This window comes from Gymnoscopelus braueri, assembly GCF_963280865.1.
Source record: "Gymnoscopelus braueri genome assembly, chromosome: 1".
In the NCBI taxonomy this organism is placed as follows: domain Eukaryota; kingdom Metazoa; phylum Chordata; class Actinopteri; order Myctophiformes; family Myctophidae; genus Gymnoscopelus; species Gymnoscopelus braueri.
The window spans coordinates 38,245,830-38,261,666 of NC_137603.1; the positions used below are offsets into that span (position 1 = coordinate 38,245,830).

Consider the following 15,837-nt stretch of genomic DNA (forward strand, 5'->3'; position numbering starts at 1 on the left):
CCCAGGAAGTAGCCACGCCTCTAGTAGAGTGAGCCTTCAGTCCTTCTGGAACTGGAGCGCCACTACTGACGTAGGCCAGCCTAAATGGCATCCACACTCCATCTAGAAAGCGTCGCCTTAGTCACTGCCTTCCTCCGACCATCTGGGCCGAAGGAGACAAAAAGTTGCGACGACGACCGGCCGACCGCCGTCCTCTGGCAGTAGAGCTTCAACGCCCTCACTGGGCAGAGACAGTGCAGCCGCCTATCCTCTGCCGAAGCGAAAGGAGGCGGATGAAAAACTATCAGCTCAACCGGTGTCTGGGTCACCATTCCGTTCTTGGGAACAAACGCCATGTTGGGCTTAACCAAACCCTGCTGTCGCCTCCCAAGAACCTCATGCACTCCGAACTTACTGAGAGCGCATGTATGTCGCTGACCCGTGTAGCTGTAGTGAAAACAACCACAAGAACCGTTTCGAGACTAACGATCTCCAGATCCATAGAGTGAAAAGGCTCGAACGGTGGGAGGCAAAGCGCCCCCAGCACCACCGCCAGGTCCCAGGCCGGGAACAGAGGCCTAGAGACCGGCCTGGCCCGCCTGGCACCGTTCATAAAACTACGCACCAGCGGATGTCGGCCAACCGTCATGTCATCGAAACCCACGTGACAAGCGGAAATGGCCGCCTGGTACACCTTAACCGTCGAGAAAACCAGACCTTGGTTCAATCTGTCCTGCAAGAACATGAGGATGCTGCGTACCGAGGCCCGGAAGGCCTCAACCGGCGGTGACTGACCCAGACACCATGACACGAACAGGTTCCACCTGTCGTCGTACGCAGACCTCGTGGAAAGGGCCCTCGCCCCCTGGATGGTAGCTACCACCTCAGGGGGCAGGCCATAAGAAGTCAAGGTCTCCCCCTCACGGGCCAAGCCCACCGGTCTAGGTCCTGAGGTTGCTTGTGGAAAATTCCGACCCCTGCCTGCCGTAGCAGATCTCTGATCGGGGGGAGGGCCCAGGGCTCGTTGTAGAGGAGAGGATTAATCCTAACCTCCATGCGCCCCACGCCAGTGCCACCAGTGGCACTGACAGTCCGTGGAGTCTGACAAGTTGAGAGGACCAACTCCCGTGACGGGAATGCATAAAGCAGTTCAGTCGGCCAACCTGGCCCAGATCTGGCTTGTTATCTCCGGAGGAGAGGCCAATCTGCGTACCAAAAAACGCCCCTGGACAACAGAGTCGCTCCACTGTTCAGGAGGCCCGGTACCTGTGAGGCTCTGGTTGACGTAAGGCGCGCGTCGCACCACAGCGTCAGATCGCCAGCTAGCCTGTCCAACACTGGAGAGGCCAGGCCTCCCTGCTTTTTGGCATAGCACACGGTCGTGGTGTTGTCGGTTCCGATCAGGACATGACAACCTCAGGTGGACGGGGCTCCAAGAGCCCACATCCACCTCCGGGGAAAAAAGGTCACACGTGGGGCTTGTCCAAACGAAACAGGTGTAAGGCCGAAGTCATGAGACCCGTCGCCTGCACGCATAGCCTGTATGTGACTTGTCGCCTCACGCGAGAAGACCCTAGGCCGAAACGCTGTCTATCCCGCCCGGGACAGACGCGCCGTGAGCCTGGTCTAGCCCAGCGAGATCCCCTATGAAGGTGGTCTGCTGAGACGGGACCAAGACGCTCGCCTGTCTGTTTCCATGGAAACCAACGGCGCTGTCACTCTGACAAACGGGCCGTCCGAAGTAAGCCTACCTTGGCCGTCGCCCTCTCGTCTGAGCCCAAAGGCTCCGGACGGAGCGTCGACAAAGTCGTCCTCCCCTTAGGGAGTGCTTTGTCGCTCGTTAGTGGCGAACGAGGCCTGTAGTCCGTGAGGCGGTACGGCAAAGGGGGCATCTGTCCCTCCAAACTGGCGGAGACAGAGGTCCGCTCTTTGACCCAAGTATTTATTGAGACCCTTCAGATTCAGAATGGGTCGTACCCCCCCCCCCCTTCTTTTCCACCAGAAAATATTACGAATAGAAAACCAGTTGGTTCCGATTCATAGATAGTTCTCTGACTATGTTACTCTGAATTCTAAGGAAACCGGGGTTACAACGTAACCTCGCGTTTCTTGACAAATTCTTCGTAACATACTCACTATGGAGAGAGAGTGAACCCCCTCTCTCAGAGACATGGTTGCCTTACCCTCTGCATGAGAGGAACAACACCGTGTCCGACATAGGAGATTATATGCATAAGAGCACGTGGAAAACACACCAGTACAACCACAATGTGTTGTTGCGGATCAGGGGAGTTGATCAGTACAATCACAGTGTGTCACTGCTGTACTGAAAAACCCTGTACACACACAGTGTAACGCTGATGTACTGGGATAGTAAACAGAAGTATCGGAAGTAATTCTTTAATAGCGCCCAAGCTCAAGAGGAAGGAGACTTCCTCCCTCAGAGTATTGGCTGCTGGACCCCTTGCACGGGAAAACAATACTTTTTCTGTCACGGGGGGATTTGTGGAGAAATGCAGCCTGAAACCCTTTAGTATTGTGCTAGCAATACCTAAGCATTCGGCTTGCAAACCGTCCATTGCTTCACACACCGAGCGAGTGGCTTGGACGGTGACGTCATCGGCCGCTCGGAGAGTGGGAGCGTCGCCATGGGGACCGTTGCCATGGGGACCAGTGACGCTGCCACTGCCGCCGGCGGTGCTAACCCTCGGGCCAACGGAGGACTCGGAGGAGTCACGAGACTTGCCACGGGGAAAAACCCCGGCGTCAGAATTAAGCCCAAAGATATATACAGTGAAAACTATATATATATCAATGATTAATCCTACCTTGGCCGTCGCCAGAGTGTAGAAGAGAGAGTAACGTCACGCCTCGATCTCGCCGCAAAGCGGGCCTCTATGGGCTATAGTTCCAACATTGGAACTATCTCATTGACGTAGACAGAGCACTTCCGCATTCCATTCTCACAATGGGATCGACGCTACTGTCATTACTCTCTCCTAACTTACTCTGGCCGCCGCCATCTTGTCGACAAAGTCGTCCTCCCTAGGAGGTGCTTTGTCGCCCTCCAGCGGCGAACGTGAGGCGGTACGGCCAAGGGGTCATGTCTGACCGAAGTACTTCCGGTTCACAGTGGTGCGTGGGCACTTCCTGTGGGACGGAAGCCCGTGAGGCGACAAAACCTTCCTCCCCGTAGGGGATGCTTTGTCGCTCGTTAAAGGCGAACGTGGCCTGCAAATCATGAGGCGGTACGGCCAAGGGGTCATGTCTGACCGAAGTACTTCCGGTTCACAGTGGTGCGTGGGCACTTCCTGTGGGACGGAAAGCCTGTGAGGCGACAAAACCTTCCTCCCCGTAGGGGATGCTTTGTCGCTCGTTAAAGGCGAACGTGGCCTGCAAAACATGAGGCGGTACGGCCAAGGGGTCATGTCTGACCGAAGTACTTCCGGTTCACAGTGGTGCGCGAGCACTTCCTGTGGGACGGAAGGCAAAAACCGGCGTGACCCCATTCCACTGGCGCATTTGCGCCCTCTGGCGGACAGGGGTGATGTGGGTTTTTATATTACCTTCATATGATCCAACAATGTCTAGAACATCGGAACTCGGGTGTTGTAGACAGTGTGGGCTTATGTAATTGAGAACGTTGATACATTACATGCACGGATATCATCCCATCAATGTCTGGGATACCGGAGTTCGGGCATCACAGACATTGTGGACTTATACACAGAGAGCATTGGAGCAGAGAAGCCCGCTGCTCTTTCAGATGTTATCCAACAATGTCTAGAACACCGGACTCGGGTGTTCTAGACAGTGTGGGCTTATGTAATTGAGAACGTTGATACATTTACATTACATGCACAGATATTAGCCCATCAATGTCTGGGATACCGGAGTTCGGGCATCACAGACATTATGGGCTTATATACAGAGAGCATTGGAGCAGAGAAGCCCGCGGTAGGGGACTCCACTGCTCCGCTGCACTCAAGCCACGTGAAATAACGAGATCGTTTGTAACATGTAACACATTTATTTCTTTGGCAGAAAAAAATTTGTACTTTTAAACACACATTCGTTTTCATTAAACATGGCCTTCTGGCAGTCGAGGGGCCGTCCATCTTGTCCATCGAGTAAGGTCTTCAGAAGCCCCCGAGGTTTGCTCGATACACTGAGTGAGAAGGCTAACAAGCTGGTGCTATCCTAGCGAGGCAAGCTAGGCTAGGACAACGCTGTTAATAACCTGTTGCATGGGTGTTAAGCCAACAAAACACTGCCTGACTAAGGCGACGTTAACCTAGCGAAGCAGCTAACGTAGCTAGTCTGGGCTAACTCACTCACGAGCTTCTGCCTCGTTCTCCCCTCGCCTATGCCGCCGTCGCCCCTTCGTTGTCTCCTGGCGACGCACCGCTGGCCCGGTACGCTTGCTGTGGCAGCGGAGTAGACGGCTGGGAAGAGGGGGAGGAAGTGCCGCTAGGTAGTTGCCCCGGGGTGGTTCTCCCAGACACGGTGCTAGCGGCTGCTGCAGTGCTGCGTAGCACGGCTTGTGTAGCAGCCTGGAGGTGCTGCGAGCGGGGGCTAACGCCGCTCGCAGCCGGGACTGCCGGAGGGCCCATTGTGGACTGTGAGCGCACGTGGTGGGCCCCACCACCCACGTTCCCTGGGCCGTGTTGCTGGATCCGCGACGACCGGGGACGAGACGTCGCTGCCTCCCGCAGCCAGGGCGCTGCCCTGGCTAAGCGGCTATCGAGGTGCAGCGTGGAGAACAGCGCAGTCCTCGCAGCGTCCCGGTGCATCTTGGAAATGCCCCGGCCCCGTAGAGGCCGAGGCACGAGATGCAGAAACCACGAGGGTCATCCCCGGCGATCATCAAGCGGCAGAGCAGCAATACGCAGGGACGTGGAACCTCCATCTCGAGCTAACCTGTTAGCTTTCAACCGCAAGGCTAAGAGCGCGGAAAACTCAAAGGAGGAAAACTTGCTTTAGCAGTAAAAGAAAGAAAGAGAAGATAGCCGCGGGAGCGGAAATAATAAAACTTTTTTTTTTTTTTTTTAATAGGAGGAAAACCCGTTGGTTAGTACAAGTACCACCGAGTGGGCTAAAGCTGGTTTCTGTCCTGATCAAAGTTACGTTTGTTATTATTAAGGTATGTCTTGAGCTGTTGCATCTGCCATGCAGAGAAGCGAAAGAGGATGAGCCACGTCACGCAAGAGGTTTTATACCTCTTCCGGTCTACCGGACACGTGACATACCCTTCTCAGCCAATGAATGGCCCGGGAGTTTATGGTATGTAGCTCTGCATCAACGCCAGGGGGCGGTGATATCCCATAGTGAGTATGTTACGGAGAATTGACAAGAAACCATGGCCATTTGAATGCCATTCACAAGAAAGTATGTTGTGGTGTAAACATGCAGTATATTCAATTCACGCTTTCAACTGCATTACCACGATAATTCAACTAAAATAAAATACAGACCAAACATTCAGTGTATCGTATTACCTACAGCAGTGGTTTTCAACTAGATTAGGCAGGGGGGCACAATTGTAAAATGACTTGAAGTCGAGGGCCACAAGACCGTGTTCGTGGTTAATGTATGGCCGTTTGTTGTGTGCTATAGGACACAACAATGGTCATATTATGTCCATTATGGTAACTTATTAGGGCCTGCTTCATACTGCATTTATACCTTTTGATGTTTGATAGGGTCATTTCTGTGCCAGTTTGTTTATAATGCACAGGCTTTGATTTGGATATCAAGAGCACAAGCTCTTATGATGTGTTTCAAGACCCATTAGTTGAGAGTGACCCATACAAATGGGTATCCACTTCACTATTGATGAAGTGGATGAAGATGTAGCAAATGGAATCCACTCAAAAGCTAATGGATGCAGGAGAATTCTTTCTTTGGTGTAATGGACGACAGCCACTCAAAACTCAAAAAATAGCTACAAATGGATGGCATATGGTGTATGAAATGCATTCAAAACTCACCTGTTGTGCTCTTCTATGCAAGTTCTAAGAATTCTAGTGCATGATGTGCTACTGAAATGTAGCGATGTAACTTTTGTCAAGCTACCCACCTACAGCTGAACTACTTGAAAGCCACCTGAAAGTAGTGAGAAGTAGATTTCTAGCTGTTTTGTTCTTTGTACCATGAAAAGGTCTACTTTTGATACTTCAATGCATATTCACACCAGATACTTTTCTTAAGTACGTATGATGTGAGCTTTTGTAGTCACAGTCTTGTAGCCCCCAACTTCAAGTAATTGTATAACTGTGGCCTCCTGCCTAATCTAGACGAGCTACGACAACACGCAGCACAGCATGATCTACAGCAGTACATTAGGAAATACCTACTCAAAGATTACATTTACCCACTATAGAGATCATGTGTACCAATATGTGTGAAATTTGGATAAAATCTGACGGCTTAACATCAAAAAATGTGTTTTACATAAGTCGGCCTCCTGGTGGCGCTCTAAAAGGCAAATGTGAAAATTGCAGGGCAAAGGTTTTTCCTTGGCTTATAGAGAGTGTGCAAACAAAGTTTTACACAGATCGGTGCAGTTATAGGTAAAAACACAAATCGGCCTGCTGGTGGCGCTATAAAAGGCCCACATCAGAGGTTCTGCTCTGGCATCCAGGGAGCGTGTGTGCACAGTTTCGCTGCGATCAAGCCAACGGTGCCAGAGATTAGCTGTTCACAGACGGACGGACGGACGGATGGACGGACGGACGGACGGACAGACAGACAGGGGGTAAAACATACTCTCGCCATGCCTTTTGGCCTGGCGGAGACAAATATACTGTGTTGGGCAGTGGATTAATAAATATAGACTATTGAGCAGGTTATTTGTCTCGATTTGCTGTACTTTTACAGCCTTTTCTGTACTGTACAGTGTATGAGAAGGCTGTTTGAGTGCAAACCTTGGTAATGTCCTGTGTTTTACATGTACTGTACATCATTCTAAGCACATGCAAGTAAGCACATACTATTATTTATGATCCAATATCCCCTTTTAGCTGCATATTTTTAGAAGGGTTCACAGGGTTTACAAAGCATCAGTCAATCTGACCTTTACTGACCCTGCTATGGTCACTATTTTCTTTGAGCTCACCCCTGCTCACAGACAACATCTATAGACAGTTTCAAGCTATAAACAACAAGACAGCTGCCCTGAACAACTTTTGTGAACATCCGGTTTGTGGCTGCTGCCTTTGGACTATCAGAGAAACAGCTGGTAGTTTGCAAAAAATATGTATTTTCAGTCAATATTACCAGCTCAGGTTATTTTCAATAATTCTTTTCAAAACTACTACTATTTTATGTACTAGTCCATACCCGTGGGGGGATATGCGCGTTGCACGTTCATGGGTTTTAGACACATGGCATGTTTATATACGATAGAAGGTGAGTTACGCATGTTCGTTTGTTTCAAGGGCGCAACAGGCATTTTTTTAAGTGGGGGGGGGGGACCGAACTCGGACCTTGAACCTCCAATAACCCCCCCATTTCAAATCCTTCACATTCACAACTGGTATCGTCTCAGTAGGCATTTGACAGCAACTCATTTGTTCGAAGTGTTTTGGCTCCTTTTATGCTTGATCCAGAGTGTGGTGTGTGGCAGATATGTGGTGAAGGGCAAAACTGTCCAGACATGTTTGTCTGGAGGCTGTCTGCTTTGAAAAGATGTTTGTGGCCCCAGAAGGGATTGAAGTTGTCAAAAAAGGTCTGTCCTTTAAGATTGCATGTTGCAGTTGGCAACTCTTTCAGAAATATCTTACTGATGATGGACGATATTGAAACAGCATGCTTAAGTTCATCTTAGTTTTTTTCTAGCGAGAACAGCTTGGTTTCAAGCAAACAAATCTTCTGTAACAGTCTTATGCCAGTCTATGATTTTTAAAGACTCTCTGGCACGACGAGGCGTAGTGTCTCCTCTGTCTGTCTGTCTTGTATCCATTATACCAGCTCAGATTGTTTTCAATCTGCTTTAAACCTACATGTTCCTACTGCACCCGATAAATGTTTATTGTTGTTTATTGTCGATTGTTTATCTTAACACATTGACCGCCGGGCCCGTAGTTCTACGGGCCGTTAAATCCAACGCTTAACCGCCGATCCCGTAGCCTACGGGCTGTGGTGCTTTTTCCTTTTTTTTCAATTTTCCGGTACGGCACATTTCATTGTAACACCACCGGAAACAGAATTATTTGGGATCCGGTTTTGACGATCACGCCGGCTCCCATTCTAAAGTCTACACTGAAACGCCATTTTCTTCGATTGTAGTTTTTCTCCTCGCTGATCACTGTTTAACATAAACCGTTCTAACTCAACAATGGATGCCCCGTTTGACACGTGGTTTGGACTGGTAGACACAGGGAGATGTCCGCGATGTTTACAAACAGTGCACAGATCAATCTTAAGGATTTTAACGACGTCTATGGCGACGTGAAAAAAACAAAAAACAACAATAAAACGTTGGCACTGGTGAGTACATTATGAGATTAACCTCTGGCGGTCAATGTGTTAAGAAATTAAAGGTAGGTAGGTAAGTGGTATTTTTTTATTAAAACAAAACGTTTTTTGTTAAAAGGTTAAAGCACTATAGGCTTTTCTGATATTAATCATTGTTATTGAGTGTTTGTTCAGTAACAGGAGTCTCCCTGTCTCTCTACCTCTTTAATAAACATAATATATGAACATAACACACTGAGCTGGAGCGCTCAGATGGACGCCGTTGACACAATCCTGGACGCGGTTCTGGCCAACCACGTGTTCTACCCCTGCCAGGCCCAGAGGACTACAAGGATGAGGATTCGCAATCCTCCGGGTCCGAGGACGAGGATGAGGATGAAAACCCTCTCCCCCAAACCTACCACATGGACGTGGAGCTACCAGCGGCGCAACCTGCGGCCACAGCCACATCCGGAAACGACCTATAGCGTCACCTGGCCCCAGGAGGAGGAAATAGCTGCACCTGTGGCTTGCCTGTTTGACGGCTTCAGAGGCAAGAGGGTAGTAAAACGTCTACTTCCTCTGACGGACAGCACGGTGGCCTTGGCTAACCGGTACTGGGACAAGCCTCTCACCACCCTCCCTGCGACACCTCGACTGCGCCGGGATGAAGGAAGCAGGGTTCGAAACCCTCCTTTCTGTGGAGAGGGGAGTCGCCTCACACCTCCTCACCACAGGTGCATCGGGTTTGACAAGTGGGCCCAACTTCACGTCCATGCACGACAAGGAGTTCTCCACGCTGAACAGAAGGGCCTATGGAGTGCTGGGCTCATCGGTGCGGGCGGTTACCGCCTCCGCTCTTCTGGTAGCCGTCGAGCTGTTCAAGGCAGCGGGGGACAAGCCCACACCAGGAGCAAATGGCAGAGATCCGTCGGCTGAACGATGAGATACTTCCAGGTTGTCTCTACAGGCCACCGGACGCGCGATGGTGTACCAGGTGGTGCTGGAGAGAGCCAGGTGGCCCGATTATGCCAATATAACCGACAAGGAGAGGCACGATGTCCTTGACCAGGCCATTTCCCAGGACGGTCTCTTCGGCAACGCCATGGCCATAATGACGTCCCGGTGGAAAACAAAGAAGGAGGAAGATGAGGCCCTGAGGATGTGCCTCCCCAAAAGGGCACCCCAGGCCCCAGTGCCCGCTCCTCGCCGCCACCAAGCGTCGACGTCCCGTGGAGGACATATGCGTTGCCAGCGCCGTCGCCACTGAGCCAGTCCATCCCACAAGGTCCCAGGCGCCGCTTCCAGTCAGTGCCTCATGGCAGCTACAAGGGTGACAGCAGGAGACGGTGGACAACGTCTCCCCCCTTTTGCCTAAAAGACGCCTATTTTCACATCCCCATTAACCCGCCACACAGAAAGTTTCTGCAGTCCGGGTTCCGGGGTCGGATTTACGAATACATGGTGCTACCATTCGCAATGTCCCTCAGCCCAAGAGTGTTCAAATGCACGCAGGCTGCGATCGCCCCTCTGAGAAAAGAGGGCACTCGCATAGCGGCTACATAGACGACTGGTTGCTGCAAGCCGACTCGAGAGTCAAGGCACAGCAGCACAATCAGAGAGTGGTGTCTCATCTAACGAAATTGGGTTTCAGGATCAACTACGAGAAGAGCGTGTTGGTAGTTGGTACCTGCACAAACAACGAATTTCATAGGTATAACTCTGGACTCACTATCGTTCACAGCCCGCTTGTCACCAGAGAGGGTTCAATCCTTTCGGTCTTGCCTAGCATAATTTCGAAAGGGCCGGAGGGTCACTTTCAAAATGTGCATGAGAATGTCGGATCTCATGGCCTCGGCCATATCGCTAATACGATTTGGCAGGCTGCACATGAGACCTTTCCAACAGTGGATGGCGTCACAGGGGATTCCTAGCCAGTCATTGGACGAATCTTCAATTCCTCTCGGACGGAGTGATTATGGAAATGATTACCTCCAGGGAAGTAATCACCACGGACCCAAGCCTGACCGGGTGGAGTGCTACCTACAACGGCAGGGCTGCCAGAGGTATATGGGACAACAAGTTGAGAACTTGCCATATAAATTATCTGGAGTTAATGGCGGTGTTTTTAGTGCTCAAACATTTCCTTCCGTTCCTACGGGCACGTCATGTCCTAGTCAGAACAGACAACATGACGACGCTGTCATACACGGTCTCGTGTCCTGCACGGGTTAGCTCACAGACTGCTTGTCTGGAGCGACCTACACCTGTTATCGATCAGAGCCACCCATGTTGCTGGAATCCAGAACAGAAGGGCGGACCTGCTGTCCAGAGGGGTATGTCATTACGGGGAATGGTCCCTACACCCGGCGATAACAGCCCAGATCTGGGATCGTTTTGGTCGTCCTCAGGTGGATCTATTTGCCTCACTAGAAGAGGCCGTTGTTCTTCTCAGTGAAGGGAATGGCACCTGGGTCTACACGCACTAGCGCACGACTGGCCCAGAGCTCTACTGTTAGACCTGATAGCCCCCACACTGAGAAACCAGGGATTGACGGTGATACTAGTGGCCCCGGGATGGAGTCACTGGGTGTCGGATATCACACCTCTCCTGTGCGACTGCCCGTGGCTGCTTCCGTTATGCAGGGACATGCTGACGCAAGCAGGGGGCGAGATCTTTTGTCCTCAGCCGGAACGCCTGGCTTGGCCCGTGAGAGGATGAATCTGAGTACTGAGGGGTTACCCCAGAACGTCATCTCGACTATACAGTGCGTGAGAGCCCTGTCTACGTGGAAACTATATGGCGGGAAGTGGCGCAGGTTTGAGATATGGTGCAAGAAGTCTCGCACCATAGCGCTGTGGCGCATACAGTCCTTAGTGTGGCTTCTAGATGGGGGACGGACCCCTAGGCTGGTTACTTTGGACTTCGTGATAACAATAAGGGAGTTTATCAATTCTCCCATAGCGAGACATCGAGTGAAATATAGAAATAGAACAATACCAATAACCGGTTCTATGATGTATGAGCGAGATGTCTCGAAAGACACCCTTCTTGTTTACGGACGAGAAGAGAGTGTGTTATTTTGAATTGGAGGAACTGACACACCCCTGACTATATATACAAAGGAAGGCGGGACTTCCTGTCAGGAGGCGATCAGAATCCAGCCAATAGAATTGTCTGGAAGTGTATGAAGTAATGCTTCTGTGATCACACCAGAGGGCGCTCTCCCATAGCGAGACATCTCGCTCATATATCATAGAACCGGGGTTACGCTTAGGGACCAGTCGAAATTTACATAAGGGGGGGCATGGAGGAAAATAGGGGAGGGTCATGCCTTTCTAATTTTGGTCCAAGGGAGGGTCAGCTAATTTTACTTTGAATCCAAGGGAGGGTCATGCAATTTTGAATTGATAAAATAGTCCGTTTTTTATGTACCTTTTTAGTACAGCAGAACAGTGGTCAATGACCCCTCTCCATTTCAAAGGATACAAAGAATTCAAATCAAGTAACACCTTGTCTATTTAGAATCAATGACGGTCGTTAACAAGCCATCAACGCACAGCGAGTGTGAACGACCCAGTCAAATCTATTCAGCGTCTTAACGATGGTGGTTGAACAATTAAGCAAAACTTCAACAGGCGTTATTGGAGAGATGCATTATAAATAGGCCTACTATAACTGGATGTTCATAATCATTTGAAGTAATTCTGTGCATGTGATTAATGTGGATCTATATGGACAGTTGTGTATAGATGCCTATAGCTCCACAAGTAAAACCAGAAGCATCAGGCCATAATTGATAGCCTAATTTGTTTTATGTAGGCAACAGTGTAGTTGTAGTCACTGTAGTTGATAATTAAAAGGGCAGAGTGACAAAAGTTTTAAACTACTGGTTACCAAATATTCAACTTTCTTCAATCTGACCAGGATTCAATGGGTTTCCCACATGTAAGATGAGAACACTATCCATTCTGCTACCACTACTACAGATACACTGTGCATTTAGCAAGACTGACTACACTACAGCAATGTTCTAATCAATGTGGAAAGCAAAACATTGGACATATCAGTTTTAAATGTCATGTTGTATTTGATGGGGAGGGTTAGGGGTGTCAAGAATTTCACAATACGATACATGATGTTGGGCATGATATCGATATGATATATTATTAATGTTCTTTTCTCATGTATCATCAACATTGGCCATCATCTTATAAATAACGTTATAAAGCAAGTTAGAAACAATTACAAAGTGCTTTGTACACAAATAAATACATTTGTGCAAGCTTAATGGAGAAGTGAAGTTCTCACTAACTATAAACCCATTGTTTCAGAGGACAGATAGACACTAATATAACAAATGTAATATAATATAAGACTGCATAACTATAAATTCCACAAACCTCATATTTTTGTCATCTGGACTTTACCAACCAAGTGCAGCCTAGTTATTTCCAACAGCTAAAAAACATCTATAATACCAGATACAGTATAATACAATCTTAGATTAGATGTAGGCCTATTTGAGAGTGCAGATGCATGTCACATTAACGAGCGTCAACGAGCATCAGCTGACACACAACACCTCCCCTCTGCAGTGCTTTAAACTGAAAGTGACTGACTGGAGTCTGTTTCATTTCTCTCCAAAATACCTTGAATATGATGGAGGACATGATTAATAATTACTATGATTATGATAAGCTTTACATTTCATATCATACAGTAAAAACTCCTAACTTTCACCGGCAAAAAAAAAGAAAGTGTTTTTTTTGTATTAAAAAAATAATAAAAAAAATATTACGATACAGTATGACATCATGACAATACCTATCATCACATTTTAATACCACGATAGGCCATATCGTGACACAATATATCGTGACACTTCTAGGCGGGGAGGGTTACTCTTTTTTTTGTAATCACTTGGGGAGGGTCATTGATTTTTTTTTTTGTCAAAGGGAGGGTCATGGCATTTTAGATCAGGGCACATACATTTCCTCCATGCCCCCCCTTATGTAAATTTCGACTGGTCCCTTAGTAACCTATTGATTTCCCTCATTTAATTGCTGACATTCATTCAGACATGCCTCATAACACTGACACAACGTGGCACTAACTAAAAAAGAATACCTTACCTGCTCCACAGGTGGCACTGCATTCTGTCCATGAGCCATACTTCCACAAGAAATCTGAGATGGGGAGGTAATTGTCCTCTGAGATCTCTCGTCTGATCGTGTATTCATAACGCACTCCTGGGTTGGTTTCTTGGAAGAGGAGCTAGAGCACAAAACAGGGTGGTTTTCCAACAAAAAGGGAGATGAAACAGCTTGATAGGACTTTACATTACAGTACAGTAATAACAGTACAGCAGTAACTGTTTAAAACAGTAATGTTATAGAATTTATTATTTGCCCTGGGTGTGGGGAGTAATAAAGGACAGAGAGAGTGATAAACGGCGTCCCACCCAGTGATCCATAGTTTTTGTGGACCTAAAGGAAAGAAAGCCCCCTGGGGCTTTTTGTATTATCCTTTTAGCATAACCTTTGACTATACTACCTGTACTGTTAACAGACCTAGGCCTGCTAATAAAGTATTCAATCAATGAATTAATAAGCCATGGGCTGATACGGCAGCTGGCTCTTTAGCTTGCTCATCAGCAAGCAAAAGTGCCACCATGCAATGAACTGTGTTTTCACTACAGTGTTAGTATTTTACCTGCAAAGAAATTTGCATAACTTGCTGGAATGGCAATGGGCCATTGCAGAAAGAACAGAGGATAAGCGAGCTGTTTTCTCAGATTTTTTTTATCTCTCTTTATCAGTGTTGCATTAGACTGAAAGAACGAGCCCAATCGATGGTCTTGAAGGGCGGATCCAAACCCAGCCGCAGGGATTCCTGCGGCGCTTCCTATTGCTTCACCAATCTATGTCCCCGCCTCCCCTCCCCCTTATTTCTAGAATTAAATATAATTTGTCATTCACATCACAAACATAAGCAGTTCAGCTTTATGAGTACAATTCATACAATGTATTTTTTTCTGGGAAAACGGAACATGTATTTCTTAAAAACAATAAATGATTGAACTCTCCAGTAAGGTTCATGCTGGGATTTCATGCTGGCAGCTGAGAATTTAAGTAACTAAACACAGTAGATTTTCGATGCAGTTAACAATCTACCTTAGTTAGTTTCCAAAGCATCTAAAAATGTCCATTCCAAATTTTCTATTTCCTGTCAGCCTACAGTCCTGTCAAATAAAAAGCCTAAAAGCCCCCAAAAAAATATCTTTAAAAAAAAAAAAAGTACATGTTAAACAATTTTGCTCAGCTGCTGATCAGTCTACTACTCTATAAAATACATATCAAAACTAGAAAAAGTGCTCCTCGGAGCACAAGTCTCCGCCAGGTCAGGTAGATTATTGTGGCCTCCTGGTGGCGCTATAATAGGCCAATGTGAAAAGGGTGGCATTTCTTCCTCGGCCTAGTGGGAATGTGCGTGCAAAATTTCACAGAAATCGCACACTGCGTTCATGATTTGAGGAATTTTGTTCACAAGGGACCTATCCTGCAAACTTTGGAAGGCAATGTTAGCCAAGTCGGATGGAATATGAAATATCGGACACATCGATGTTGATCACATGACTATAGAGATACTGTATACCGATTTGCGTGATTTTTGGACAGAATCTGAGAAAAAAATGTGTATTACAAAACTCAGCCTCCTGGTGGCGCTCTAAAAGGTATATGTGAAAAATGCAGGGCAAAGGTTTTTCCTTGGCCTCTAGGGAGTGTGCGTGCAAAGTTTCACACAGATTGGTGCAGTTATAGCTAAAAACGTGAATCGGCCTGTTATAGCGCCACCATGAGGCTGATGTGAACGTTTTCAAGTGGCATTTCTTCCTGGGCAAAGTGGGAATCTCTGTGGAAAATGTCACGGAAATCGCATGTTGCGTTCATGATTTGAGGCATTTTGTTCAAAATGTACCAATCCTGTAAACTTTGGAAGCCAATTTTAGCCAATCATGATGGAATATGGGAAATCAGACAGATCCGTGTCGATCACATGGCTATAGAGATACTGTGTACCGATTTGCGTGGTTTTTGGACAAAATCTGTAGGAGTAATAGCAAAATTTTTTTTTTGCAAAAGTCTGCCTCATGGTGGCGCTATGACAGGCTGATCTGAAAAATGTGGGGCAGAGGTTCTGCTGGGACATCCAGGGAGTGTCTGTGTGCAGTTTCACAGCGACCGGGCCAACGGTGGCGGAGATTAGCTGGTCGCAGACAAGGACGGACACACACACACACGGACGGACGGACGGACGGGGGGCAAAACATACTCTCTCGCCATGCCTATCGGCCTGGCGGAGACAATAAATAAAAGCCACCTATGGTACTTTTTATC

At 47.9% G+C, this 15,837-nt stretch overlaps 1 protein-coding gene across 2 annotated transcripts in view; it reads right to left on the reverse strand.

Annotated features, from left to right (window-relative positions):
• The window catches only part of adamts7 (a disintegrin-like and metallopeptidase (reprolysin type) with thrombospondin type 1 motif, 7), a 100,579-nt gene that overhangs the window by 25,738 nt on the left and 59,004 nt on the right, over positions 1-15,837 (reverse strand). For both annotated transcript variants that reach the window (XM_080430011.1, XM_080430010.1), the window contains exon 16: positions 13,573-13,714. In XM_080430011.1, the coding sequence (XP_080286137.1) occupies positions 13,573-13,714 (142 nt within the window). The remainder of the gene's footprint in view (positions 1-13,572; positions 13,715-15,837) is intronic.